Source organism: Xiphophorus maculatus, chromosome 3 (genome assembly GCF_002775205.1).
Source record: "Xiphophorus maculatus strain JP 163 A chromosome 3, X_maculatus-5.0-male, whole genome shotgun sequence".
Lineage (NCBI taxonomy): Eukaryota > Metazoa > Chordata > Actinopteri > Cyprinodontiformes > Poeciliidae > Xiphophorus > Xiphophorus maculatus.
Window position 1 is genome coordinate 25037129 of NC_036445.1, and position 25265 is coordinate 25062393.

The 25265-nt window shown below is 40.9% G+C and overlaps 1 protein-coding gene across 1 annotated transcript in view; it reads left to right on the forward strand.

The window, feature by feature from the left end:
- znf407 (zinc finger protein 407) overlaps positions 1–25265 on the forward strand; it is a 198965-nt gene that overhangs the window by 104201 nt on the left and 69499 nt on the right. The window contains exon 6 of the mRNA XM_023331438.1: positions 13471–13637. Within this exon, the coding sequence (XP_023187206.1) occupies positions 13471–13637 (167 nt within the window). The remainder of the gene's footprint in view (positions 1–13470; positions 13638–25265) is intronic.

Consider the following 25265-nt stretch of genomic DNA (forward strand, 5'->3'; position numbering starts at 1 on the left):
CGTAGTTTAACAGGTGCGGTCATCAGTGTTCAAAAGCACGTTTTTGTCAATGCAGCGGATCCTTCCTGTCCCAACAGACACCTCTGTTAGCTCCTCTTTGGAAAGACAAATGACTAACAATCACCTAAATTCCTCTGTTAAAAATAAACAAAACTAGTTTGTCATTGAAGAAAAAAATTAACTTCAGTAGTAAAAACGTTTAAATCTGCTCAAAAAAGTTTTCAATTTAGAGACTTTTACAATTCTTGAGCAGTGGCTCTGAGTTAAGAAGCAAAGTTGGCCGGCAACTTTGACATTAGCATTAGCAACTTGCTAGAGTTTTTGTTCCAACACAGAAACTTTCTCAACTACAAGTCTTACCTACAGGTTAATATTTCTTTTTCTGATGCAACTCATATATATATATGAGGTATATATATATAGTGTATGTATATATACACTATATATACAGTATACATACACTATATATATATATATATATACACTATATATATATGGTTTTACTGTATTCTTTGTTATGTCATGCCACAATGAGCTAGTTTTAAAATGTTCAGACCAGAAGAAAATGAAAAAGCTAGCATTAGTCAACTCGTATGCTTTATTAAATTGTAATCAATTTAATTACAATTATGTAACGCCGTCCAACATCCATTGTTATAGTGCAGCTGATGTTCTTGATGTCTGTCTCCAGCTTAAGCTGCTCAGGTAGCTAGCAAGTTTGATTGTAGCATTAGCACTGTTGCTAAACCAGTTCAAGTTAAATGTACACTTAAAATCTTACACCAACACAAAAACTTTCTCAATCTTAAAGTTTATTAAAGTTCTTAACTTTTACAAAAATAATATATTAATTCATAACATAAGCCATATAGTTATTTAAGCCTCACTATTATTTACTAGCTGGATGTGACGATAATGAATAACATTAGACTGAACCAACATGTTCAAGTAAAGCCCAATCAAAATGATTAGGCATTATTTGTTTTTAGGAATGCATAGAAAATTATTACGCTTGGTTGAATGTAAATACCTTTAGTGGTTTGTATTTGAAACCTGCCAATATTTTTACTTTCTTGTGTGCTTAAACTTTCTGATGAAAGACATCGACAGTTTAACTTTTACCTCTCAAGACTACGAAGCCGCTTTGCTTAATATTCCTGAGTTTAAGGCAGCGAGCCAGGGCCCTAATTTTAGTGACAGAAAAGAAAAAAAGAAAACAAACAAATGAACCCGGGTCCTGTTAATTAGATCAAGAGCAAAGCTCATTATTCTAAAATGATATTGGCGCCCGGAGAGTAAATATGAGTGGCCTGTTTGGGGTGGGGAGAGGGGAGGACTCCGTAATGGGATAGGGATGCAGGTCGTTACAGGGCCCAATGATTTACAACCACATGCTCTTTGATGTATAGACTGCACCTTTTATTAAGTGCCTGTCGTTATGGTCACTGGCTCAGTCATTTCCCTTTGTGTCTAATCAAAATCCATATCCGCACCAGCTCCGGCCATCCAGAGCCCAGCTGCTCCGCGCAGGGAAAGCAAACTCTGTGGGAATGTTGGCCTTCCTGCTCGTCTGCTCCCTCCCACCTCCAGCGGAGGCTTACGTGTTGCAAGTCGCTACAACTCGCAGCGAGCAACAACAGACAAACAAATGAAAATGCGAAATTCTCTTGAGGTAATTAAATAACAAAGACAGACTCCCGTCATAAGATTTCGGCTGCGTTTTTTTGTTTGTTTGTTTGAGCGAGTATTTTCACTATTAGCGCTCTTGCTCGGCGCTTTATCGAATTAGCCCGTCGTCGAGGGCCCGCTGATCGCTGTCATACATCACCCTGTTTGATTTCTGTTTAGAGCGAATTTGAGGAGGCCACTAATTGGATTGTGGCAGTTTAGCCCCGGTTAAAGATGGTAAATGGCAGAGCCGGCTCTCCTCTACCCCGTTCAAACTCAAAGGCTCCGGAGCCCGCCGGTTCTCCTCAGGACCGCCACAATTTATGGCACATTTTCTCTGTATTCTTAAAAGATAATTAGGTTTATCGCCAGTTTTTTTTCTTTCCCCCACCCCACCTCCCATTACTCCTCTTTTGTGTACCTGAGAGCACACAATTGCAGCATGAAAACATAAATATTTCTGCAGCACAGCCGCGCTGGCAGGTGAGCCTAATGAAATTCTAGCAGTGTAATTTGATTTACGAGGTGCTAATGCGGCCTGATATTAGAGAGAAAAAGCTCTGATATGGCTGCCTTGTGCTGTATTTAAGGCCTATCAGAAGCCTGATAAAGAGCATCCTGTCCTCAGCACTGCGCCTGAGTTATTGTTGCAGATATTCATATTGATAGTAATTCTTCCCGACGCAATTTAGCACCGGCAATATATAAAAACGGAGATAATAGTTAATTTCGGTGGCTGTTGCTCAGATTGCGATGCTTTAAATTCAAGACTTTACAATATATATAAAAAACAAACTTTCAAGATGTGAAGCATGTGGACACTTTTTAAAGTGTTTAAGCGATGTAGGCGTGTGCGTGCGTTGATCTTGGCTTGGCCTTTGATCCCCGCCACATCGCATAAATCACATTTTCTCTAATTTTAGCAGGAGGCCTTTTTTTTCTTTTTCTTTTTTTCAAAGCTCTTGATTTGCGGCCATTTTGTTGAAGCATTTTGAATAATTGTCTAATATCTGTAAGGCCTCTTAAGCTTTTAAGGTGAACCTAGAGAGGCAACAAGACATCATAAACACAAAAAGAAATCCTTTGAGGGGTTCATTTACTTCTCAAAAGGACTTCTTTCTAATTGAGGTTGGTGTGTGTTGTGGTGTATCCACAGGGTGGGTGTGTGTGTGTCTTTATTCGTGTTTGCGTGGACTTCTGAGGGTCATATCCAGGTTTGTCTGTTTGGGACCATTGAGCTATGGCTCCCAATAAAAACAGGCAATAACAGGGCCACCACAGAGGGACCTGGCCTTTGTGCCTCCTCCCCTCCTTCCTCGTTCCCTCCCTCACACACACCCCGCTCCGCTCCTCTGCACCCCCTAAGTTATGAGCTGAATAACCGCGCAACAATATTAAGATAACATTTCCTGATTGTTTGTCAGGCAGGAGGCTCCTTCACCCCGCTTTCATCACGTCCACCGTGTTCATTAAATTGACAATTTGTATTTGCCCTACAGCAGGATAAACAGGAGCTTATCTGATGGGCTTGGTCTTTTTATTATTTATTTCATTATCTTTTTTTTTCTTCTTCTTCTTCTTCTTCTTCGTCAATCCTCCGCCCCCCTCTTTTTCTTTTTCTTATTTCTTTCTTTCTTTCTTTCATTCTTTCTCCCGGGATTGAAGGTAAACACAAATCAGCAACAGCATCTCTGTTGAGTGCCGTTGTTTATATTGCAGCTGTATGCAGCAGCGCTCGTCTCGCAAGAGGTTCATCTACTGCACTCTGCAGACGCATGTGGCCTCCTCCTGGAAGTTTTAGGAGTCCTCAGTAAGATGTAACTCTGTGAATTTTTCACTTCAGTATTCTTTTCTTGTCTTCTAGTAATTTTGTCTCCTTTTTTTTGTTTGTTTGCTTCAGTGTTTTTGTGCTGTGGGTCAGTTCAGGCTTCTTTTTTTTTTTTTTTGGTACCCATGGATTTCTGTTTGAACCCATTTCCTGTCATTTCCTGCCCATAAACACGTCACTCCCACTCAAGCCGTGGAGCATCGGTTTTAGTTTAAGTATTTTCAGGAAGTATGGTAATAAAGTGAAAATGAAAGCACTACTACAAACCAAGACTCGTTGTAACATGTTAACTTACTCTGTTTAGAAAACTTTTTTGTGGCTTTTATTTATTAGTAGCCGGACAGTAAAAAGGACAGAGAACAGAGGGGGAAGATGTGGCGTGGCTCTTGGAATCAAACCGGGAACATTATGTTGCGCCTGCTCTGTACGGCTCCCCCCGCATTAACTCACTTTTAATTTTGTCACATTTTCACAATAAAGAAATTGTACCTGAAGACTTTACATTACACCCTACGACCAGGTGCTGTTAATCTTAGTTTGGGCAAGTCCACTCTTAATGAAATATAACCCCTGTTTAAGACAGAACAGCTTACAGACTTACAGATGCTATTTATTGAACGATCTGTGCTGTGGTTTTGAAAAACACAATTTATTTTGGTCGAAATGTGAAGAAATCATTTGGATTTCCGTCATGTCTTTGACGTATGCTAGTCACCTTTGATAGGCTCCTGTACTTAATAGTTTATGGAGATCTGTGGGGTTGAATTCACAGTGCTCTGCTGTGTCATGACAGGGTATGTTTTTTTTTTTCTATGATGTCATGTCTAGTTGTTTGTAGGTTTTACGTAATACCGACTACCTTGGAATGGCATTTTAATGCTCTGGGTATCAAATACTTGATAATTAACAACCAAATAATATGACCATAAGTGGATGGTAAATGATAAATGGCCTATACTTGTAAAGTGCATTATAAAGTGCAGAGGCCTACAAAGCATTTCACACAGTAATTCGCCCATTCACACACACACACACACACACACGCACACACACACACACACACACACATTCACACAGTAAGTGAAGGCATAGGTTTCATGTTCAGCATTCCAAGATGAGTGAAATGCCTGGATATTTTTCAGATAGTTTGAGATTATGTAATTATATTATAACTATCATTGTGAGATCTGCAGCATTCATGTGGTGGACTTTTTTTTGAACTGTTCAAATATATTGTAGTTTCAAAGTATTAGCATAAAATTTTAAAATAACATTGTATTCTAAGTATTCAAGATTTGTATTTCCCGTGAGTAAAGAAAACGGTTGGAGCCATCAGCAATGCTTAGCAACAGGTGGGAGAAGCACAGCCCTGCTCCATAAACCAGTACACTAAGTCCTCCTACACTCTTTTCAGGCCTCTTAATAAAACGGCTTTAAGCTGTTGCATCTGTCTAATTCAGTTTTTTTAGCAAAGTTTAAACTGTAATTTTGGAAAAACGCGACATACCTGGGCACCTATGGCAGGGTGGTAGCTGGCCGCTGCTTAGCAATATAACTTGCTTTCTTCTATGGGCTTCTTGAGAAGAGGTAATTGAAAAAGATACTGTAAGAGCTAAACCCTGTCTAACTAAGGAAGATTTATATGATTTAAAAAAGATGGGGACATTTTACATATCTATTCCTTAGGTCACTCTGCGTCATTATGTGGTTTCAGTTAAAAACAACAACAACAGTAAAACGGCTAAATATTCCTCTGGCGTTGTGATAACCAGCGGGTCTAGCAAATCTCATGAAAACATATTTCATTAAGCCTTAGATGTGAGTGCCTTAAGTTTGACTTCTGTATTTATGTTTGAGATGTCTATTTTGAAATGAAAAAGCAGGTCAGCTAGTTGTTTGAGAATACATAGACTGGCTAAGCGTTAGCCGCTAGCAAATACGCTAGCATTTGGTTCAGATGCTGTTTCTACACGTAGAGACGGCTGAAAAGAGTTCTATTTGTCAATCACATAAGAAACCATTTTAACACTTTTTCAACATTAAAAACACTTTAAAATTAGGCAAATACAAATACAATACAGCATTGTAAAACCTGGACTGAAATATTGTTGACTGATTGGATTCTTTGAAGTAATGTTTCTAAGTTTGTGAAATCTTTAGTGCACTTTTGACCACAAAAATAAGCTAAAGAACATTTTCTGGAAAAAAAGGGAATAACAATAGTAATACACATGTCCAAATCTTCGCCTCTCAACAAACCAAAGTACTGCTGTTTGCCGTAACAACCTGTCTGAACAGACAGTAAAAACGTAACGTATACAGGCTCAACCTTAATTGAATCATCTTCGTTTGAATGTGGAACTAAGCATTATGCCGAAAACTGATTTGCACCCACAGACCACAAAGACTACAGCTCTTCCTAAAGCACTTCTCCTTAGCACTGTGAGTGATGATGTTGCCCTCCTCAATCTCTTACCTCCCGGGGGAAAACCCAGCCTGTCGTCGGTCAACGTTGAGCCCGCAGACGAAAACTAACGAAGCCTGTGACTTTACTTAGGAAACAGTTGTCCCAGAAATGTAATCTTTTACCCATTTTTTTCCCCTCCTCCCCAACGAACCGCCCGCCCCACCCTCTAATCAGGTTTCAATTGACTGCCACTGAAGGAAGAGCCTCTCCTCAAGACGCTTATATAGGTCCGAACCGAGTCAGACGCCATTTAGAGCTTACTCAGTCTTCCTCCCAATATCTCGGAGAGCTCAGGGCCAAATGATTTAATCTTCATTCAGCTAATTTAGTCTGGATTTAAGCTGCCGGGGTTGTCGAAGTGCAGAGTGATGGAGTCTGAAAACAGGATGAGAGGGAGAAAAACGGAAGGAAGGAGAAAGGGAAAACAGGGAGAGATGAAGTTAGAGCGATGGAGGGAGGAAAAAAAAGGAGACGAGGGAAGAGGAGTGGGTAGAGGAGGGGGGGGGGGGCTGCTGAAGATGATGATCCATCCTGACCCTAGTGAATGCTGTCATGTTCCCCCCTCTAGGTAATCTCTCTCACTCTCTTGCTATTTTACATGTGAAAATGCTCTCCTGACAGTTGCATATCAGATAAATTTTCCTCTTTTTTTTTTTTTTCTTCTTCCCCCATCTCCGCTCCTCTCCCTTCGCCAAATAAACAACAGTCTTCACTTTGAAGTTGTCTGTTTGTGTCAGTTTGGCTTCGGGCGAGCGTCGGCCTCTCCCTCTTCTGTCTTTGTGCTGCAGCACGAGGGAGCGTAGCGGATCGCTTCCTCTTTGCGATGGCCGGCCAGAACAATGCGGAGAGAGGCGGGACGGGAAGCGGTTTGGGCGTCCGAACGGGTCCACATCACTGGAACTGATCAAATTAATTAGGGGGGAAGGTTTGAAAACAAGTAGAGGCGTGTTGCCAGCGTGGACTGAGCTTTAAGATACATTTTATAAGACATAAATTTTCATGGACTGGGTTAAAGTTGCCCTTTTTAAAAAAAATAATAATAATTTTTTAAAAATTAAACAGCATAGTTTCCAGTAAACACACTATTTTCCTAAACAGACACAGCCTCGCCACTTGGGGGTGGTAGTGAGTGTGTGGTAATGAACCAGATTCCCCTCCCCCCCCATCCCCTTTTCGTTTTTCCTTTTTTCTCCCTCCAGCCCCTATTAGAGGTGCAGTAACTCCTCCTGAGGGATCTCTGTCACAATTAAAGCCAGCGATGTTCTGACAGTTGCCCCACGTGCCGGAACTGAATCAGGATCACACCACAGTATAGATATGGTAACGAGTGACAGTATGGATACGGCGGCATGCCGCTCTCTGGATGTCGACTCGAGACGCTCACCTGTGTCTGTGAATAAATCGGCACAGGACGTCAATCAGGTGACTCTGCTTCGCCATCAGAGGGGGAAGGAGAAGGAGACACAGGAGGAGGGAAAAGGATAAATATGAATCAAAGTGGAGCTTGTCTGTGATTACAGATGAGCGTTTCGTAAAGTTATCACCTCGCTTTCTTATGTATATCTGATTTATTTTCGTCTCATTTATTTGTGTGCTAACACGGCTATGTAAGCATATGGTGTGGAAGTATATATTTATATATATAAGGTGTCATATAGTTGTAATTTACTGAGTCTGAGATTCTAGTGCATTTCTGCACTTTTGCCAGTATTTTTAAAGCACCTTGCCAGACTTAGCTCTACAACATACCCAAACTAATTACAGAGATTGTTTGTCACCTATATATATAAAAAAATGCAATGGTCAGTGGTTTCATTAGTCTTTGTTTTGCTGTAAACCATTTAGTCGGAGTAAAACACTTCGACTTCCTCTTCTGATGTCACAGCAGGCTGGCTGAGGTATCTGGAGCAATTCTGACTTCGTTTGTTTGTCTTGTTCTCAGTGATTTTAATAATTCAATGGTAGGGATGTAACGATACACAAAAAGTAAAGTTTGGTACTTCGGTTTAACGTCAAAGTTGGGAATGTTTTTGGTTTGCTCAAGAAAAATGGAATCTGGATGGATGAATGGAAGATACAACAATGAAAGCGCTTGATAATAAATGTTTAGGATGTTTTTAAATTAGTGCTGTACAGAAATTTTAAAATGTAGAAGAGTTTTTTTTTTTTACTTTGGAACTGATTCCTCATTACAGCACCAGTCTGTTGTCCGTCTCTCGTGCTGTGCAGCCATTTTGGGACTGTTGAACGCTGCAGGCAGCTGGATTTGGACTTCAGAGTTTTCTCAGGTTTGTCTCCATTCAGCTCGACATCGTTGTTTCCTTCAGTGCACATTTTTTCCTCCGCTGTAGCTGCACGAAAAACCTTAATGATCCCAAACTCCAGAGCGATAGCTTGGGAGTCCTCTCTTTTCTGTTTTGGTGTCACATTTTAAAGTTGCCCTGCAGAACATTGCGCTGCACACTTAGTTCCGCATCTAAACATTCTGCATGTGCTCATTTATAAAACGACGCTCTTTTTGCTCAGTACCTTTGACAAAATGGCTTTATCGGATATTTTCATTACTTCGGTATCAATACGGCCCTATTTAATCGTGTTGACTTGTGTACATAATGGCTGCAGCAAAACTTCTGAGCCGTAGGTGAAACACTGCGTGGATTTCTGGATGATTTGTTGACGAGAAAGAAGCAAAAGGAATTCCTCAGAAGGAGCACATTTCATCCTTGAAGACATGAAGAGATCATTTGTAGCGTCAGTCAGTGGGAGAGGAAATGTGGAGTTGTTTCATGTCAACGTCCTGCCTGGTGTGATGTCATCAACCCAAATGCACATAATCTGGAGTAAACAGTTATTTAAAAAAAAAAAAAAGTTTTTCTGCAATTTCTTTAGCAAATGCCATACCATCATCATCATCCAACTGTGATTTTGTAATCATTGCACAGTTGGTATTGAAAGATAACCCACCGCCTGTCGGTAAATTTAGAGGGATTTTATTTGAGATGCACTGATAGGCCAGAAATCTGATTCTGACAGTTCAGATCGGCGTTTGGTCAGTCAGTTACTAAAATTTCAGATTTTCTCCCAATCAGTAAAGGTATCACACAATTTTTGATCTATGGAAAACATCGGAGGAAGGTTAGGGACATGCTTTGATTCAATGATGGGGAAATCTTCATGTTTATTCAAAACTACGACCTCTACTAAAGAATCAGCTGATCAACTTTTACGTGTTGTTAACCTGAGGAGGGGGAAACGTTTTGGAAGGTCAGACTTTAAAGAATACTTGATATATGTATCCACTAGGGGGAAACAAAACATTTTTATTCAAGCTACAGTTGCAAATTTGTCCACTTTTAAACTTCATAAATGTCAATGTTGTCATTTGGTCACATCAGTTCTAATATTTGAACTTACTTACGATAACTAAATCTACAACCGTTTTATCATTTAAAGGTTTTTGATTGTCACTGTGTTTCCCTACTTCAATAACAATTATAAAAAACATAAACCCTTACAACTGAGATGTTTTATGTTATATTGGAATTTTTTTATCCCCTTTTTTTAAAACTTAAAATTGAAGATTATCTCTTGAGAAAATTGGAAGTGAATTTAGCATATGGTTGAATTCACTCTTATCAAAAAGGCCAATTATCAGGCAGAGAGACATGCAGGTCTTCCTTTTACTAAAACAAAGCAATACTTCACCCTACATGAAAGCACACCACATTTATTTCTGAAGACATCATTGGAGCTCTTTTAAAGGAGGACATTTTAAAGTATATGCTATATGAATGCCTTCTTGTGTAATTTAGATTATTATTATTACAATTTTTTTTTTATCTGGGTGTTATATTTTCATGCGGCCCCTCATAGGGAGGACTTTGCGAATATATTTCCACACCTTTGAGTTTAATTCTCAGAAGCACGATAAGTTTTCAGACATTTCAAATGGACAAAAATCTAATTTTCTCTTCTTCCTCCCTCTCCCCTCCAAGCACACACATCTGCTCTCTCCCACTCTCCATCCGTCTGCCCCTCTGCCTCCCACCTTTGGGTGCGATCTTTTTTATTTATTTATTTTTTAGCACGGTGCCTGGCGGTTTAGAGGCACTATGCATATGTATGGGCGAGACGGTGGATCGTGACGGGATCTGACATGCAGGGACAAGATCAAAGCGCTCCATCTCATCCCGTAAAAACAGAAGCAAACCTTCCTCTCATCCTTACAAAACCCCCACCGACTCTGCCAGCTCCTCGACTCCTCCATCTTCCCTCTTCCTCCCGGCTTCCTGTTCACGCGCCACCCGTCCCACCACGCTTCCCCCGCGCGCACACGCTTCCTTCAAGGCCCACGCCGACTTGGCGATTACGCCCCGGTGATAAACAATGGCCCCCCATTTAGCTCATAAAGCAAAAGGAGTGTTGTGCATAATGCTTACAATAAAAGATAGCATCTCTTCACTCATCTTATTTACTTCTGCCTGGCAGACGAGCTGTTTCTATAAATACCACAGGGAGAGCGAGGAAGGTGGAAGGAGCCGCAGATGCTGCTGGTCAAATAAAGTCTGGAGATGAGAGTTAGAAACCAGGATTCGCATTTTTAAGTCAAGTTTCGTTTGTGGCAAGTCAAGTTTATTTATACAGCAAATTATGCTGTATTAATAAGAGCAACAAGGCAGATCAAAGTGTTTTACATCATAAAAGCATCACAGAGTCGAGCAATAAACATTAGTTTGTCGAAGTGTCATCATCAAGAAAACACACATCAGACGCGTTGATCAATGTTTGATTTATTGCTAATCGAAGGCAACTCTACACAGGTGGAGTTTTAAGACTTGATTTAAAGCGCGTGTGTCAAACTCGAGGCCCCGGGGGCAAATCTGGCCCGCCACAACTTTTCATGTGGCCCTCTAGAGTCTAGAGGAGCACATAAATAAAACTTTCAAGATGACGGTTGTGTAATATTATTTTATTGTTTTATCAATCGAATCAAAGCAGTTTTTATCTGCGTCCTGCCACATTATACAGCTCTGGAATAAAATGAAGAGACCCCTTCACTGAACCTCATTGAAAACGTCACAGTTTTTCCACCAAATATTGACTCTGATCTTTTCCTGAGTTAAAACAGTAGCAATGTTGTCTCTAAACGAATATAAACTTGTTGCCTTTGCATTGTGTGAGGTCTGACAGCACTGCATATTTTTCGTTATTTTGACTGTTTTCTGTAAATAAATTAAAAAAAATTTGTTTGGAATTTCGGAGACATATTGCCCGTAGTTAGAATAAAAGAATAGTGTTTGTAAAAAAATGCAATAAAAATATTGTTGGGGAAAAAAATATTAAAACTGGTTCAATAAAACAGTTGTTGTTGGAGCAGCTCTGTTAGCTCAGCTCTGATTTGTTCTCTCATAGAATTGTACTTTTTTGACATTTTGCCACAGGGACCAAAAACGTCAAGCTCAGAGGAATCGAGGGCCACTTTTTTTAATCAAAATTAAAACTGAAGAATTTTCATCTCTACAATAATATACTAAATAGATATTTTAATAAAGCAAAGTAGCCAAAAACAAACAAACAATGTTCATTTTACTCAAACATATACCAACAAAGAGTAAAATCAGAGAAACTGATCATTTTAAATGGTCTCTTAATTTTTTCCAGACTTGTTTAAATTCTGATAAAAAGTTACCTAACTTTAAGAAGTACTCAGCAAATGCAGAGACAGCTATTTATTCATATTTTAACCATTTGTTAATGCGTGTTTCTATCTTAATACGTTCTACGACATTCGTCATCTTAAAATGAGTTCGACACGCCTGATTTGAATGGACTTGGCGTTTCGGCTGTTTGGAGGTTTTCTGGAAGTTTGTTCCAAATTAGGGGAGCATAGAAAGTGAGCGCTGCTTTCTTCCACGTTTGGCTCTGGTTCTGAGGATGCAGAGCAAACCAGAACCAGAACCAGAAGACCCGCGACAACAGACCTTGAACGCACTTTGGTGCTAAGCCATTAAATATCTGCCATCACTTTAAAGCCGCCTCATCCTTCCTCGCAATTGAGCCTAAAAAACGCCCTGTAAACCGTCGCTTGGCGACGTCTTCATCACATTTAGATCCATCTCCTTGGAGCATATAGATTGATACGAAAGCCAGCCTCCATCCCTCCAACCTTCCCCACACCTCCACCCTCACCCTCTTCCTTTCCAGTAAGAAAGATGTATGAGTTTGAATTATTGATTCAGACACATGCTACATGCTGCTCGGAGTCATTATTTGTTCAGGTGAGTGTCACGCTGCTCGCTATGAAACAGATACCGCGGGGATTAAGCGACACAATCAGGACTTAAAGACAGCCGCCCTCCCTAAAATAACACGGCCCCTCGCTGCAAGACGAATGCTTCCCAAAAGCTGACTTCATTTGTTTATGACTCGCGCATTAGTCATTCTGCGCCTAAATTATCGCACGGGGGTAAAGATTAATTCAAGCACAGGCGGCTTTCGCTATTGTCTTCTGCGTTTTTGTTTTTTCTTTTTTTTTTCTTTTTCTCAAAGCCGAACAAGGCGGCGGATGAATATAGGTGCAAACCTCCTACACACTGATTAAAAAGCCAGAGCTGTGTTTTTTTTTTCTCATCATCTTATTCTTTTTCTTCTTCTTTCTTTTTTATCAATCGTAGGCGTGAAGAATAGACAGATGTCCAGAGCAAAGACAGAATGGCGTGCATATTCACACGCCATATTTTGAGCGCCTTAGGCATCAACCAACAAAAACAAAAAATGAAATAAATAAATAAATTTAAAAAATGCACCAAACAATGAATTATGTCTTACATTCATTGACTTGATTCTGACTATCTGAAGCTGTTGATGGCTGGTGATCTTAAAACAAACAGCTGCGCTGTAGAGCAGGTTCTGATAGGCAGAGATGCTCCGGTTCAAGAGCCTTAAGAGGATAGCAGGAGGTAAAATGTTGCTAACTGTTCATTTAGCCCTGGCTAAGTGGTCAGGGACACTGGACAGGTGAACTCTATTCTCCCTACTGGCCCTGCAGGGTGTGTGTGTGTGTGTGTGTGTGTGTGTGTGTGTGTGTGTGTGTGTGTGTGTGTGTGTGTGTGTGTGTGTGGACTGTAACAGAATTTCTCTAGTCCTCTGGGCCCTGGTGCAAAGCAGAGAATAAATGGTGGAGGTGGCAGGCCTGGACAGAAAAATCAATGCCTGCTTATACAGACATGACACACCAGCAACCGACTGCATTCTGTGTGTGTGGGGTTGTGTGGGTGTGTGTTTGGATGTACAGAACACAATCACACAGCCCCCGTGCTCTGTGGGTGTAAGTACTAGTGCCCAGCAAACCCCCATTTCCCATCTCTCTCTTTCTCTTTTTCTCAGTAGATTTTCTACCGTTTTTTTTTTTTTAACATCAGCTTTGGGATCAGTAAATAACTCCTTGTTTTATCCCCTCCTCCCTCCCCCTGGTCCCTCTCCTCTTGCCTCTCTTACCCTCCCGAAGGAAGTTTGAGTGCGACCTGTGCGACCGCTCCTTCAGCGAAAAGTGGGCCTTGAACAACCACATGAAACTGCACAACGGGGAGAAGCCGTACAAGTGCATCTGGCCGTCCTGCCACTACGCCTTCCTCAACCTGTCGGCCATGAAGGACCACTACAGGACGCACACCGGTGAGACACACAGACGGCGATTCTCAGCGGCCGCGCTTTCACCCAAAAAGAAAATAAAAAATAGGTGCAAAAACACGTGTTTATACCTTGAACTTCTTGACATTGCGACTTTGAACTTCAACGTAAATAGTTTTGTTCATGCGCCCCCGTTGTAATAAGATCAAGCGCAGCTGATCGTCTTCAGTCACTTAATTCTATGCTGAAAAAGAGAGAATGGAGCGCCAATTAAAAAAACAAAAAATTTGTTCATTTGTTATGTGTAATCAAACTGAGAGATCCTCAGCTCAGGTGGGAAAATATAATGACACAACAGCTATTAGTCGTACATTCTGAAAATCTACTATTTGTAGAAGAAATTACTGGAAAGGTGTGGAAGAAGTTGCTCTGACTGGGCCCCGTTCTGTATGGGGAGGAGCTTTGCTGTGTAACACAGTAGTGAGAGTGTCATGCTGTGGGCATGGTTTCCTTTGGCAGATACAGGAAAACTAATTAGAGTCCTGGAGGAACAGCCAACAGAGACTAAAAAAGACCTGAGAAGAGGTTTAACCGTCCAGCTGGACGGTCATTATTATCCAGCTAAAGCTACAAGCGAACGATTTGGATTAAATCATACTCACGTCAAAATCTTATTTAGAATCTGTGGCAAGACTTGAAAATTGACGTTCACAGAGGTTCTCCTTCTCCGTCTGGCTGTGCGTGAATTTATTTCCAAAGACTGATGGGCAACGTCTTCGCCTTTGTAAAGAAAGTTTAGCAAAGCGCATGCCTTTTTCGCCTCTACTTTACATTTGTGCGCTACTTTGTTTCGGCCTCGTGCAAAATCCCAATAAAACACAGTGAACTTTTCTAGTTGCAACATGGCAAAATGTATGCAAAAAAAAAAAAAGTTCACGGGTCAGGAATGCGTTTGCAAGGCATTACGAGTGGCACTCTAAAGGGCGGATTCCATAAGATTTGACGTTTATGGGCAGTCAACAAGTTTGGGACAAAGAGCTGTTTGTCCGTACTTGGATCCGCTAAAATCCACTTTATGGCTGCGGACTTGAGCGAAATCCAAGTTTATGTGAACTGTGAAAATCTCACATTTACCATGAATCTTCTCAGCCTTGGCTGGAAGGAACATTCACAAGTTTGGGCCAATAATAGCCGCCGCTCGTCCATCTGTAGTCGTTATGAACATCCAGGCGAAGTGGAGCCAACACTTGGCAGCCAGTCGGACGGTTAAACACAACCTTCTGATCCTGATAGAACTGTGACTGTTATGAGATGCCTCGTCGGCCAATTAATAGTTTAAAGGGGAGAAGATGAGCAGTGCGGGGGAATCTTCGGATTCTTCTGTTTTTGTTTTCTGCCGTCCTCAACACTTGGAAAGAGTCACATTGCAGGGGCTAGTAAGGTGGCGTGCGTTTCCAAATCCGACGGTTGAATCTGCGTGGTCCCCCCCCCCCCCCCCCACCACCACCACCACCACCACCACCACCCAAAAGGCTCCATCTGGACACAGAGTGTGTTTTCTTCGAATCCAGCTGGTCACTAAGCATGTTTTGGTCAAATCCATCTGATGCCTGAGAGTATTTTTTTATCCACACTGGGCCGGTTTGTGTTGCCTTTTGAGAGGGGGAATAAAAAATGTTTTAAAAATGATGCAAATCCGAGTGAAAAAATAATCCTCAGAAGAAGAATGTTTGTATAAAAGCAAAAGCAAAAAAAAAGAGTCAGACTTTGAAAGAAAATGCAGAAATCTTTTTTTTTTATGTAAACATGTTGTACATGCTGTAATATCACTGCAACTTCCTGCTAATAGGGCAACATCGGGATTAAAGTTGGTATAGGTAGTTTCCTTTAATTTAAATCAACAAATTGATGCAGCGGAAAGACCCAACTTTCTTGTTCATCGCAGCCGAACTGAAATCTCCAGAAAGGCGATGGATCTCTAAGCAGAGCCGAGATCAAACGGGGGGGGGGATCTTGGGTTTTCAGATTAGTGCACATTTTCATTATGCCACCTTAATTCCATGCAGCGGCTTGTCTTTCCAATTCCTCTGCTCCTTTTCGTCTCTGCAGATCCGATAAAACACACTGTGGTGCTGCACTGAATGGTGTTTTTTTTTTTTTTGTACTTGCTAAAAACTTTGGATCGACAGATGGTTCAGTGGGCGGTGGGAGGATACTGTCTTGAATAATAGCCCCTCGATAGGAGCCCAAGTCAGCCTCTTTGAAAGTGTCTTTATGCTGCAGCCCAGCGGTTTCCCCTCGGCCTCGGTAATGTCCCACACATGGCTCCTTGATGCCCTTTTAAGTCAATGACAGAAGCAGCAGCAGCCACTGGCCTGACAGGCTGACTGAGCGCTTGCAGCAGAACCCTCCATCCGTCACAGGCGCCCGCTGTGCGCGCGGACTCTCAGACCCGTGTGTGTGTGTGTGTGTGTGTGCGCGCGCGCGTGCGTCCAAGATTTGCTGGATGTTATTCCAAATGTGTTTTAGCAGTGATGTAGCGTCAAGGCGTCTCTGACATAATTAGACGTTTTATTTTCATTAGTTTCCAGCTCTCATCACTCCTCATCAGGCGGCTGGCGTCACACTGTCACCGTAGCTGTCACCTGCGGAGGTGCGAGGTGCCGCAGGGGTGTGTGTGTGTGTGTGTGTATGTGCGTGCTCGGGTCTTTGTGCGAGTACGGCAGGAGGGAAACGCGCTCGAGAGAAAGAGAGGGAGAGAGAGGGTGATTGAGATGGTAAAAAGTTATTGAATAAGAGAACTTGAAAGATCAGGGGGTGAGCAAATATGAAAGCGGAGGGAATTAAGAACAGACCTGAAACAACCTCATTTCTAGTGAGCGACAAGGCCTGACTTGATTAGCGACACTCGGAACGATAACGCAATTTGCACCGCCGTGACCTCCAACACTCCTTTGTCGGTAATTGGTGCCGGGCTGGACGGTTAGCTGCAGTCTTCCCGTCGCCACAATCACATTCCGGGGGCCCACCTGACACACTGAAATATTATCTGCATGTTTGTGATCTGTTTAGGGGTTATAAATCGACTCCTTTGCCGAGCAACGATGCAATACTAATAAAATAAAGAGATTGAGAAGTTGAACTGATCTGTCCAGAGATCAGAGCTGTCAGGAACGGAGGGGATGTGAGCTATGGTCCTAATGCCAGAGGCGGGAGCAACGTAGAGGAGTAGAGTCCGTATTGTTCTTGTGTTGAACACAAGCAAAACTTGCTGCGTGGTAAGTGTAAGTAGATATTTTTGTTTTGTTTCTAAAGGTTCGACCTGCTAATTCTGATTTTAGCCATTTTTTACTCCTTTTCCGGTACCATGGGTGATAAAAGAACAACACCAAACACTTTTTTCTTGTCCTGTTGAGAGGAGTCATTCGCTAGCTAATTAATATGATGCTGTAAATGAGTTTTATTATTATTTTAACACAAGTTCTGACATCATCTTACTGATCAGCCCAGTTTGCGCAACTAGCGTACATGAAACAACATGTGTGTATTTTACAGAAAACAGACTTCAAGTTCAAAATGATCGGTGCCACTCCGATCGACTTTCTGTTATCTTCTGACCGCCCTGCTCTCTCTCACTTTCTTGCAGTTAGAACAAAATACGGACATGTTGTTGACATGTTTTGCCAAACAGCTTTCTTCTTTAGATAGCTTCTTTTCTTTCCATGGTTCTTTAAGCTCAAAATTTTTAACAACATCACTGATACCGGAAAAATAACTAACTGAATCCTAATCCTTCTTAACTCCATAACAGCATCGACACTAAGGAGTGTTGCTTCAGTCAATGCAAGCCATTAGCCCTTTGTGTTGTAGCCCAATGTATCATTGATCACCAGCCAATTTTTTCTTTGCATCTGTAGTGGTAAACAGTAAATTTTAACTAAAAATTTGATGAGAATTGCAACACCAGAAACCTTATTTGGTAGGTAATCCTGAAACCGCCTGACTACTGAAGTTTTTGAGAAGACTGTAAGACTTTGTAATTTTTCCATCCATCCATCCTGAATTTTGACCACTCTGAGAGGATCAGCCATGAATTCAAAACTAAATTTAAATTACAATATAAACTGGAAATTGGAGTCTGAAAAAGTGTGTAATTTTGACTTGAAAATATGGAGGAACTCTGAGATAAATTAACATATAGCTGAAATATAAATTGTATCAACATTTTACACTTCTTCTCCTCACATCACTGAGATGAAATGGAAAGCTAGGCTTCGTGTTGTTTACAGTGCGTAAATAGAAGACTAGAATTCACTCAGTAAAACAAAGTGAGGCCCTCCGAAGGAATAATCTACAATGGGCGTGCAAGCAATGAGTCCCTGTTCTGAATTATCATATTATCACATTCTGAGCTGATTGTAGTCATGAAAGGGACCAGACCAATCCAGGGAGTGTTGCAAGAGAAACACACTGGCGTTACTGAGGGCGGTGGTAGTTAATCTGGGGGTGCTGACCACACAGCACGATACATTCTGTATCCAGGTCCAACCCTCTGTTCAGTCAGCACAATGGTAACGGTTTTCCAACTAGATCATGTCTGCCCAGATTTTGTTATGACCTAGATGGCTCCTTATGAGAAAGGTGATGTAACCAAAAGTTAGTAGTGCAAGATTTTTAAGGCTCTCATGTTTCCTACTATGTAAAAATGCACAGGATGTTTCCGTCTGTTATAAAACTCCTTCAAACAAGGCCAGCTATGGAGCCGCTGGACCAGAAACTCTACAATTTTAATAGAAGACTGGAAAACTCCGCTCTTCAGCCAATCAGTGGCAAGGAAAATAATGCAGACCCTCAATCGGATGCCTTGCAAATAGCACATGTTCTACAAAGTAATCTGCAAATACACACATTTTCTGTGAGTGATTTTCTTTAAAATCTGCAATTAGGTGCATTCACAACTTTTGAACCGCAAATAGTTGGAGGTCCACTGTAGCCAGAGGGAGCTGGTGCAGGTCTCTAGCGGCTGTTGGGTGAGAGGAAGAGTACATCCTGGACAGGTGACTAGACTGTGATAGGGCAACAAAGGGCACATGAGAAAAAAAAGAATCTAAATGTGGAATAAAAAGTTGTAGACATTTATTTGTATACACCAAACAATGATTCAAATGTGAATAAAAAGTGTTTTTAATTAACCTGTTAGCTTCATAACGCTCTTGGCTAGCACACTTACTTATTAGCCTAAACGTAGAAAATGGAAATTATGCTGTTGGCTAGAAACGCTAACGTATTAGCTTACAGGTCGAAAAACAAAATTATGCTGTTAGCTAGCAACTCTAACTTATTAGCCTGAAGGTTGAAAATGGAAATTACAACACTGTTGGCTGGCAATGTTAACATATTAGCTTAAAGGTTAAAAACTGAAATTAAGATAAATCTTTATCGTCATTGTCACAAGAACAACGAAATTTAAAAAGTGCCACCAGTCAGTGCATTTGCTTAAAAACAAAAAATAACTGTCTCACAATTCACACACAATGTAAGAAATAACAAATAACTGGGGAAAAAACCCCAAAACAAAACAAAAAAAGAACTAATAAATAAGAATAGCCACATTCTCACATACATCATCATTCATGATAATTAATTACATACCTCCTTCACTTTATGCCTATGTCAGCACAGACTTTCAGTGATTCTCTTTTTGAAAAAAACATCATTAAAGTCAAAGTGTTTGTTAGAAATGTTAGCAATTCAAGCTAGATAGGTATGCATTTTGCTCTACTAAAACCAAATTTTTCGTGCGCCATTGTTCAAATATTATCTGTCATTGAGTAAATAAAGCTTCTGGAATATTCAGATCTTTCAGTTTAAAAAAAACATTTTTTTAACCGACAGGGGTTGTGGTCGTCGGAGGGAGTGTACTGGGGAATTACACCTCTATCGTCGGTTTCCTTCCTGCTACAGGATTCATTGTCCCTCTCTTGATTTGTGTGTGTTTTTATGTTAATCGCTCCCCGCTCACACAGCAGTCATGTCTGAAGAAGAGGGAGAAGGCCAGTGACGAAGAGGGTGGGAGGGGGGTCTTCAGTGTTCATCAGCTGCCAGGGTCATTTGTTACAACTGATGAACGAGCGACTCAAATAAATAAATAAGAGCACTGTATCTGACCCGCCCAGCTTTTCCCAGGCACTTGGGTGTTACGAGCGGCGGGGAGGGCCGGGAATGCAGGGGAGGCAATTGATTTCCTCATTGCTTCGGTTTGTCGCTTAATCTGGCGATCCGCTGATAAATCTTCGCACTTTGTCAATTAATTTCGCTGAAAAATGAGACCCAAAATGGCGGGCACATCAATACAGCGGCGGATTCCGTGTCAAAAATTAAGCGGTAAAATTAATTGCCCTCCCATCCGCTTCTGCTAAAACATAACTAATGAGGGAGGCAATTATAGCTGCATGCTGACTCCTCCGGGGTTATTTAAAAGACACACACACAGACAGACGCACTGTATGTATAAATCTGCACACACATGCAAAGAAAAGGTTGTACAGTTTGACTTTAAAGTGCTTTTATTGTCTTGCTGTTTAATTCAAAGAAGGAGCGGTAGGGTTGGAGTGCATCATGGGAACAAAGGCGGAGAATTCTTATCAACATATAGCGAACGTAAAGGTTTCTCCTCTCTGCGCAGATGCATTAGCTGGCGTGTTTCCAGTGGTTTTTGACCTTTGACCTGATTTATGTTCTTTGGAACCTCGATCTGCCAAACAAACGCTGTTGAATCTTCGTCTGAATGATTGTGAACTTCAGACATGAAATCAAACTTCGACTGAGTTCTCCCAGCGCATACATGAGTTTTCACCAGGTATCCCAGCTTCCTCCCACCGTCCAAAGACATGACTGTTAGGCTAACGGGTCTCATAATATGTGTAAACAAATCAATCAATCAATCAATCAATCAATCAAGTTTATTTGTAGAGCACATTTCAGCAGCAACAGCTCAAAGTGCTTTACATCACCAGTAAGGCATGAGAAATAATCTGTGAAAAATCTATTTCCTCTGCCTTCTTCCAGTGCTCTCTAGAAACAACTAGTTAGAGACAGGAGAGTTTTAGTGCTGTCGATCACAATTTCATGTGGCTGCTCATCCCTATGCTGCAGCTAATGCAGCCTGTTGTTAATGCTCAGTCTAGTTAGCATAGCTACCAATGACAGCAGATAAACATTTTTCCTGTAACAATAAGTTGTTTTTCCAGCATTAGCACATTTAGCAGTGAGTGAATGAGATTGATTGACAGCGCTAAGACCCTCCTCCTGGTTCTGATTGGTTGTTTTGGTCAGAACGTTGCATTACTTTAGCTAGCAATAGTAATTCAGGGAGCAGATGGAGGAGATTGATTGTTTTCACATATATGACATGGTGCCAGCTTTAACAAATATGGAGTAAACATATTTTTTATTAAAGTTATATACTGCAGCTTGGATAAAATGCAACTACATAGCATTTTTTGATAAGTCTGGATTGCTTCATGTATATTTTGCATCTTGCCTATGACTGTAGCTTGTGGGGAGAGACATTTCAGTAAGCTAAAACTAATAGAAAAAATTAAGCAACCTACTTGCATATCGTATGTGGACTGTTGCATGTAAAATTAATGAGCAGTAAATATTGTGCTAGTTATCAGTATTGGACCAAAGAAAGCAAGGCAGTTGCAAACCTTTAAAATTGTGACACTTTTGATGGGCCAGATAGACTCAAAAAATTATAACAGCAGCTGCATGGGGGGCCCGATTTAATTTTTTGTCATGGGGCCCAAGATTCCTGGTGGCGCCCCTGGCCACAGATATAAAGAAAGTTTTTCTGCCGTTTTGCAGTTTTCAGGAAGTTTGTTCCAGATTTGTGGCTTAGAGAAGCTGAATACCGCTTCTCCATGTTTGGTTCTGGTTCTGAGGATGCAGAGCAGAACCAGCAGACCTGAGAGGTCTGGAAGATTGATAGAACAACAGCAGATCTATAATGTATTTCGGTGCTAAGCCGTTCAGTGATTTATAAACTAACAGCAGTATTTTAAGGTCTGTTCTCTGGGCTACACGGAGCCGGTGGAAAGATTTTAGAACTGGGTGATGTGATCTATCTTCCTGGTTTTAGTCAGAAAGCCAGCAGCGGCCTTGTGGATCAGCTACATCTGTCTGATTTCGGGGGGGGGGGTTGACCTATGAAGACACCATTGTAGTAATTGATGCAATTAAAGGAGTTATAGAAGATTCTTGAGTTGCTGATGAAAATAGCTTCAAATGTCCAGTTTGCCTCGAGCCACATAAGACGAGCTCTTGGCAGATGAAAGCAAAATTTGAATCTTTGCCCTTACATGGAAAGAGTAGAGGAAAACACCCTACACGTGCCATCCTGACTGTAGTACACGGCGGTAGCAGCATGATGCTCTGATGTTGGATAGACATACAGCCAGAGGTCCAGTGGAATAGTTTAGGTTCAAATAAAATTAGCAAGTCAACTTAAAATCTGATGTTAGAAGAGGCTCTCCATTCAAAGCAGTCTAGACGTGTGATAGACATACACGTTTCAGAAACTTTCTGTTTGTTCCCGTACTTTTAAAAAAATAAAAAGGGATTTGTGTCATGTAAAATCTCATTAAAGAAAACATTGACGTTTACATGTTGTCATGTGACAACATGACAAAGATCACTGAGGTCTGAGAACGTTTTGGAGATCCTGGAAGTGCTGTGCTGATCCTCCAGTTTGATCACGGCGTTGTTCCCGCTAACCCCCCCCCCCCAACTCCCCTGTCGCCATGGCGCTCGGCCCCGCACAGCAGCAGATGAAAAGCACACATGTAATTTATCGCCAACGTTTCCTCCTCAGGAATAATTGTGCCGACGATGGCGGGGCAAAGGGATCGATGGCTATAGATTTCTTCTTTTTTTTTTTGTGGTGGGGTCTTGTAGCATTGGTCGTAATGAGAGATGGAGAGGGAGGGGTGACTAGTGCTGTCTTTTTTTTTTTTTCAAAGAGGCATAAACAACCTGAACAGATGATTGGTAGCTCATTGGGTTTACAGACCTGCACATAAAGGTGTTGTTCACTTTGGTTTTTCTTTTTTTTTTCTTCAATTATTTCTACATTTATTTAAATAAATGCCTTAAAAATCAACTCTTCCATTAATATTTAGTTATGGCAAGAACAACGAAACGTGGGAAAAATGTTTTGGTTTTTTTCTTGATTTGTTTCCCAAAATCCAACTTAGTTGTAGTTTTAGCAATTTTCAAAGTTATTCTGTCTTCCTTCCTTCTGTTGATTCCTCGATATGTCTATCGGGAAGGCAACTAAAACATAAATCTAGTCCCTCATGTTTACATCAGAGGACCAGCCAACTACATTTAATGTAATTTTACGAAGCAAAGTTAGAACATTTCTGTTAATTCTTTGTTTTATGCCAGAAGAATCAACCAGTAGTTCTTGTCATTTTCGCTTTCAGGATTTCATCTGTGTATGTCTGAGAGATCCAGTTAAAAATCTGAAATTCCTCCAGTTCTATTGATGCAAAGCATTTATGTTAAGAAACAACTTTAACCAAAATCCTCATAAATGCCCACAGATGAGCATTTCTTTGTGAATAACTGCTCATTGTTAATGTGAGGTGTGCCTAATGTTTTATCATTTCTCTACTTTACAGCTGCACAATTTACCTAATCGTAGTCATCACTGCAGTATCAATTTGTGCTGTCTCTTATTTACAAAGGCATGTGCATCAAAATTCTGCTTTCCAATGATATATTTGGCCTCTCCTACTTGTGGTTCATTATTCACAGATTCACCTATTTGTGTATTTTTCTGTGAAACTTAATTCCAAATTTCTTAGGAAAAATTCACCGATTCAAAATATCTAAAATAGTTTAATTAAAATTCAGCTTGGGAAGTTGAAATATCTTAGCACAATGCTATTTAACACACTATTGGCTAGCATTTGCAGCAAAGCCAAACCAGGAAATGCCATTCATTTTCCTTGTTGCTGATTGGCTGTACACCCAAGAATGGAAATATGGAAAAGTGTTGATATTAGACAGTTTCCATTGTGTGTGTTTATGCATATTAAGCTATGTATGGTAACTAAACTATTAAAATAAAGTAGTTTCAAGCATTTTTATAAGAAATGTCAAGTAATTACAGACTTGATCTATTTGTGGGTGGTGGTGATCTCTAACCCTTGTGAATACCTAGAGTCCACTGTACTTACAGTTGTGTCACTTTTAATATCCACATCACACCACAATCTCAATCCTCAGTAAATGTAGATTTAATGTAGATTTATAAAACAAAAAATATGTTACTTTTATTTTTTAACGTAGAACGTTTTTTTTTTATTCTTATTTTATTTTTTTTCTCTGAACACATCTAAGACTGATTTTATTGTATAAGCACAGAGAAGAGGGATTCTTTAATTGATGTGGGGGCGGGGGGGAGAAAACACAAAAAACTTTCTAACATATTTTCCAGGATTATTTTTCAGATGCATGCAATTATAATAATAATAATAATAATAATAATAATAATAATAATAATAATAAAATAAACTTTTAATGGATAGTTCTTTAACTTATAGGATTGTTCTTTGTAACGACATTCGGGTTTGGATTGTCCGGCTAACAAATGTCCCTTTTTAGGGTTGTTTTTTAAGTGGCACTGCATTAAAACTCCTCTCACAATCGAGTGGCTTTAAATGGGCGGAACAGAGGAAACTTGAGGCTGCCGGGTCTCTGTGGACCCGGTGAAAGCTGCTATCTGTGCCAAAGAGGAGCAAGCAGCGCCAAGGCCCAGCTGGAAGAGTCACCCCACATGTGTTATCAGTGTGTGGCGAGAGCCGTGCTGCACCGTCGGCAACTGGGATGAATACTTAAGTGTGAGGAGCTCAGCTGCACGTAGAAAACACACACATAGAGTACATGCATATACGACCTGCATGTTAAACATAAGTGTGGCACCTACAGCGTATCCACACACACACGCACACAAGCACGTACGAAACAATATGTGCGTGTACAGTAGCTCACCACATGCAGCTTGTGTGTGTTTGCGTACATTTGCATACACATCTGCGTCCAATCTGTAAATGTGTGCACTCGTTTCCCTGAGTGAGGCTAATCACAAATGTTGCAGTCTTTGTGTGTGTGAGGAGGCGGGGGGGTGCATGTGTGTGTGGTGGCAGACAGAGAGAAGTAGGAAGAGAGACCATCATGCCGTTAATGACGGAGCCAGATGCAGGGAAGAGAGGAGGAGTGTAAAAAAGCTCTCCACGCTCCCCATCTGGAAGGCATCGCCCCCAAATGAAGTTGTACAAAACCATCCCATTGATAATAAAGCTAATTTTTATGGCTCTGACAAGTATGTAATTATGTTCAGCGGTGCTTTTCAGATTTTATCACAGTCAATAAACCACACTGGCAATTTCCCGTCCCCCATTTGACATATTTACACGGATCCATCTGATTGGAGGAATTAGTTAGCTATGAGAGCTCTGATGGATATACACTAGTGATCTGTGACTTCTGCTTGGCTCATCTGTTAGCCAACTAGGCCCTCTGCTCATCTGCTCAATCTGTCTTTTCTTTTCTCGCTTTTTGCTTCGCTCCGACTTTACACGTTTCCCCCTTTCTCACCATGCC